At 44.0% G+C, this 5,704-nt stretch overlaps 1 protein-coding gene across 1 annotated transcript in view; it reads right to left on the bottom strand.

The window, feature by feature from the left end:
• Edem2 (ER degradation enhancing alpha-mannosidase like protein 2) overlaps positions 1–5,704 on the bottom strand; it is a 25,148-nt gene that overhangs the window by 2,819 nt on the left and 16,625 nt on the right. The window contains exons 9-10 of the mRNA XM_010639938.3: positions 3,089–3,233; positions 414–535 (exon numbers count right to left, since the gene is read on the bottom strand). Coding sequence (XP_010638240.1) covers positions 414–535; positions 3,089–3,233 — 267 coding nt within the window. The remainder of the gene's footprint in view (positions 1–413; positions 536–3,088; positions 3,234–5,704) is intronic.

The following is a 5,704-nucleotide window of genomic DNA, read 5'->3' as shown; positions in this document are numbered from 1 at the left end:
TTTTTTTTTTTGGTACTGGGGATTAAACTCGGGCCCTTGCGCTTGTGAGGCAGGTGGCAGAAGCACTGAGCTAAATCCCCGGCCCTGGGACTTCCCTTTTTAAAAAACCACTTTATTTAAAAATAAACAAACAAAAAACACTTTCTATACCTTCTTAGAAAACTTTTCAAAAATTCATCTTGAAAAGTAGCCTAATGAGGATAAGGATCTCTGGTACAGAGGAACACCAAGGGCACGGGATCAAGACTAACTTGAACTCCCCTCCTCCAGCTTGTGTGAGCTTCAGCAAGGCTCTTCGCTTCTCTGCTCATTAACTTATGTCCATATCCAAGGTCCCCTCCAGTGCTAATGCTCCAGCACTACCAAGACCCCACCCTGGCAGAGGCTCTTTAGTGCTGAGGGGAGACACTTACCGTTGCAAATCCACACTCCACCTTGCTGATTTTTTCAATGGACTCCACAGCGTCTCTCCCGAGTTCTAAGAGGGTGGGATCGCCCGTGGCGCGGTAGAGGTACATTGCGCTCTCAATGAGCTCTGCAAAAGCCAAAGCAGATCTTCCTCACTCAGTGGCAGAGAAGGCCTGGCTTGGGGCTCACACAAGGACTCCTCTCTTCTATACATCATCCGTAGGCCCCAACTAAGAGGAGCATGAGCTATCTCACCCGTTGATGGGTTTTCAAAGCCAACAGGCCCAAAGCACAGTGGAGACCAATGTAAGTGTAAGATGGCAGAGGCTGCAGTCTGTTTCTTAATCCCTGTTCCTTCCTTTGTCCTTGATAACAGAATACCTGACTTCAGCCAAGTCACGGCTGCCTAGATTAACAATTCCCCACAGCTAGGTGAGATTTAGGGTACCAAAGAGAGCCACATATGCCAGAATATGAGACAGAAGCACATTTCTCTTCTTTTGGCTTTTTGAGACAGGATCTCGCTGTGTAGTTCAGGCTGGTTTTGAACTTACTATGCAGCCCAGACTAGCCTTGAACTTGCGACAATCCTCCTGCCTCAGCCTCCCCACATGCTAGGATTACAGGTGTGTGCCACCACGCCGGGCAAGATGTAACCTAATCTGAAAGCTTAAATGAAGAATATGAGCCTGGCATACTAAGGTCCTTGCTCAGACAGGACAGACAAAAAGATGAAGGTAAGAGATTTACGTGCTAACCTTCAATCTGCAGAGACACAGTCTTTGGTTCACTGTGCCCAGAATAAGGTGAGCGCATTGCCCTATTCTACCCCACAATTAGAATGTGAAATAAAGACATGAGTCCAATTTTAAGGAGAATATTAGCCAAGAGCAATGGGTCCCAATGAGAATATTTTTCTGAAAAGAAGAAAATGTGTTTACTGCCTCCAAATACCTGCAAAACTGTTATAGCAAAGTAAGATCTGACAACCCACTACAGGTGGCTCAGTGAGTAGAATCTTCAGCTCAATTATGCTCTTCTACTTTGTCACTGCTCTCCCCCACCCCACCAATATCTGCCCTGATCTTCTCCTCTCCTATTTCTTCCTCGATATTGGCCAGCATTTCTCTGCCTCCTGACCTAAGACTGAAAATTCCTGCTTTTCTTTTAAAGAAAAGGTCCATCACCCTGTTCTGTCCTACTTCCTCTAACTGGACCTCCAGGGGCTTTGGACAAGACCGATACAGCTGCTCATGCTCGAAGACACAGACTGGGACACATTTCCTAGCTGATGAATGTAGAGAGAAAAGCAAGTGCTCCATAGGAAACCATTCTTCTGTGTCGGGCAGCAGGCCAGGTCAAGGCCAGCCTTGTTTTCTCATCACCAAAAGGTTGCTGGCTGTTACTTTACTCTGTTGTATATCATGCAGCCAACTCTCTGGAGGAAGACAACAGACCAAGGGTTAGATCTGGACTTAGGGGAGTTAAAACTGCCAGAGGCCTTTAGGTCAGGCTCCGTGCTCCACGACTGCAGATCAGAGTTATGTACTGGAGCACAACAGACTGTCCGGGCTAGCTAGAGAGCAGTACACTGTCTCCCATGTGCTACTGTTTTGGGGAAGGAAGGCTGACTGGACAAAGGCGCTCCTGGATTCCTGGCAATAGCGCCTTATTTTCCACCAGTGTCTTCCTGCCAAAATGCTATGAGGCAGCCATGGCAGTGCGCGCCTGTAATTCCAGCACTCAGGAGGCTAAGGTAGGAAGATAATGAGTTTGAGGCCAGCCTGAACTACATAGTGAGACTCCATCTCAAAAAAAAAAACTTTTTTAATAAACACACACACACACACACACACACACACACACACACACACACACACACACAAATATGGGAATACATGAGAAACACCAAGAACAGCAACCTTGAGAATATCAAAGTGATCAATCTGCCCTTTGGAACTGCTGTTTCACTCCTTCCACCCCCTCCCAAAGTCCCACAAACTTGTGCAGTGGCCCCAGAAAGGCCCATTCCATGGCTCTCAGCAATGCAGGTGGGAAGCATCTAAGACAATGTCATCTTAACACTATCCTGGGGTGAGGATGCCTGGGGTACTGACTAAGCTTCCTGCTTCTGACCCTTCTTCCCTTCACTCCTCACAGTTTTTTGCTTTCCTGAAGTGAATCAGAGGACATTAGGTCTGGCAAGGAACTAAGGCAGAGTCTATTGTGTGGTTCCTTTGACCCTGAGCTGATAATGGAAAGGGAAAAAGATTAGATGATGCCTAAGGCTCATCCCATAGCTCTACCATCCGTACCACAGAGGCATAATCTACCTGGCCCACTCACTGCCTATGGCAGTTTGCCTACACTTCCAAAACTGGAAAGAGGTAACCTGATGTTTTCCTTCTTGCTTACTTCACTGAGTTTGAAAATGCCATGGGACTTAGTTAAGAGACAGGTTTCAGCCCTAGCTCCTACACTTCACAGCCTTGGCCAAGTTACTTCAAGCCACTAGGCCTCAGTGTCCATCCCTGGAAATACACAGCCAATAATTCTTAATGGGGAAATCACCTAGAGCCACTGGATCACACGAGGAAAAAACTTTGCCAGCACCTGTGAGAGATTAGAACACAAGGAACCTGAGCCCACAGGCTGGCTGTGGGCCTAAGAGGCTCCTCACCTGGCCGAAGTGGGTAGCCCTCTCGCTTCTCCACCGTGTATCCCTGAGGAATGTTGTAGAACTCTGGGAGTCCTCCAAACTGCTTCCACACAGTGTAGTAGTTAAGGAAAGTCTTCATGGCATTGTCAATATCCCCAATGAGGCTCTGTGGAAGAGACATGCTGGTTAGACAGGAAGCCAGCATAAAAACCCCAATACTGGGCACGGTGGTGCATCCCTGGAACCCCAGCACTTTGGAGACTGTGGCAGGAGGCTTGCTGAGAGTTCAAGGTCAGCCTGCGCTACACAACGAGTTCAAGGCCAGCCTGCATCACATAGCAAGACTATCTCTTGAGAGAGAGAGAGAGGGAGGGAGAGAAAGAGAGAGGGAGAGGGTGTGGGAGAGGGAGAGGGAAAGGGAGAGAAAGCAAATCAAGGCAGGCCTGCACTACATGGAGAGTTCAAGGCCAGCCCGGACTACTTAGCAAGATCCAGTCTCAAAAAAACAAAAAACTAAGAATAGCAAAGTTGTGCTCTCTTATTCTCACTCCACATCCCCCAAAGATAGCCATTTTATTATTTAACTTTCCAGAGTTTCTGTATACAAATGTAAACCAAGAGTACAGTATATTATTTTCCCTGAAGTATAGATATACTTTAGGTACTTTCCACAAGTACATAAAGCACATAGAGAGTGCCCTCCTATTTATATAGTTGCATAGCATTCTGTTGCTTAAACTGCAATTTAATCAGTTTCCTATAAGCAACCGTTAGACTTAGTTCCCATATTTTGCTATTCACTATATCACTACTGCGATAAACACCTCTGTACATGTTACTTCACATACATGCAAAGTACACTGGTAAGATCGATTTCCAGAATTAAGGCAGCTGGGTAGAGCATGTTAAGTCTACTAAAAGAATCATTTAAGAAGTTTTGAAAAATTCTTCAGAATTTTTAAAAAAATGAATCACCTCTAATTGTTCATAATACTGTAGTCCAGCAGCAATATTCCTTCATATTTCCTGATTCCTGTTCACTTCTTCATGTAAAAAAGTTTTTAAATTTTGGGCCAGGAATTTAGCTCCACCGCCAGCCTTGCAAGGGCAAGGTCCCGAGTTCAATCCCCAGTACCAAAAAAAAAAAAAAAAAAAAAAAAAGGTTTGTTTTAATTTTAATATTACAGTCATCTAATAATCCATTCCATTAAAATATAATTATTCATTTAGCCCTCATTATTAAGCATTGAAATCATTTCTAGTTTGGCTTTGCCATGAGCTTTGCTGCCAAAAATAAACATGTACAGGTTTTTGTTTTTTGTTTTTGAGACAAGGGTCTCAAAAGGCCCAGGCTGGCCTTGAACTCACAGGGATCCTCCTGCCTCAGGCTCCCAAGTGCTGAGATGATAGGTGTGTGCCACCACACTGGGCAAGATAGACATACAGGTTGTATCTTTTGGTCTTGCGTGACTTTCTTGAGGAACAAGCACAGAATGGAAGGATACAGAGCCAAAGGGTGTGGTGAGTTCTTATGAGAAGGGTTTCCAGGGGGACATGGGCCACAAAGAGTTTTAAGGAAAACAGACTGCCAGATCCTCAACTTTCCTAAAATAGTCCTGCCTGAAACAGGCTTTGTGCTTGTCACACAAAGGCAGGCAACTCTCACCCTCACAATCATCCTTCTCGGAAGATGGAGTCACTAACAGTCTCTAAATGAAGTGTTGGACATTGCCCTGGGGTATAAAAACTTCCTGAGCACTAGACTAAGCTAAGTTTAAAATTAGTGTAGGTGTAGAAAATAAATGACTCTGGCTACTGGGTAGCAAATCCTTTTACAAATGAGACAATTTCCGCTTTTCTGCTTTCAAAAAACTCAAAGAGGAACTAGTCAAATTGTCCAATGAGAGATCATTAAAAACAATTTTTGATAAGAGATCATTTTCTTAACCATAAAAAGGCTGAACCATAGGATACTGCCATTTCTGTAGATCAAAAGGGGCTGAATGACAGCAATTTTATTTTATTTTGGTTCTTTCTTTTTTCTTGCTATATAGCTCAGGCTGGCCTCCAACTTGTGGCAATCCTCCTGCCTCCATCTCCTGAGTGCTGGGATTAAGGTGTGTGCCACCACACCTGGCTTGAATGCTAGCAATTTTATATGGTTCAATCTAACAATATTAATGCAATACTCAAATTTATGATTACAGGAAATTTTAAAACGTTCTAAGTTTCTGTTATATAACTTTCTGTTAGAGAAACATAGGATAGCTTGATCAATAATATGTTCTCAACATAAAATAAAAATAAAATTAGGATAAATATTGTTGAGGGGGTATAACAGAAATATGAGTTCATGGGAAAAATGATATGTAACTATACTCTTAATTTTTTTTTTTTTTAGTACCAGGGATTGAACTCTGGTACTTGAGCTTGCAAGACAGGTGGTGGCACAACTGAGCTAAATCCCCAGACCCTATACTCTTAAAATTAAAAACATCATTTTTTCAAATTCACACAAAGGCCGGGGATTTAGCTCAGTGAACTGCAGCCTGCCTTGCAAGCTCAAGGACTGGAGTTTGACCCCCAGTACCACACACACACACACACACACACACACACACACACACACACACACAC

Source organism: Fukomys damarensis, unplaced genomic scaffold, assembly GCF_012274545.1.
Source record: "Fukomys damarensis isolate Sample0158 unplaced genomic scaffold, DMR_v1.0_HiC HiC_scaffold_22, whole genome shotgun sequence".
NCBI lineage: Eukaryota > Metazoa > Chordata > Mammalia > Rodentia > Bathyergidae > Fukomys > Fukomys damarensis.
Note: the sequence above shows the minus strand (reverse complement) of the source record. Positions and strands in the feature narration are given on the sequence as shown.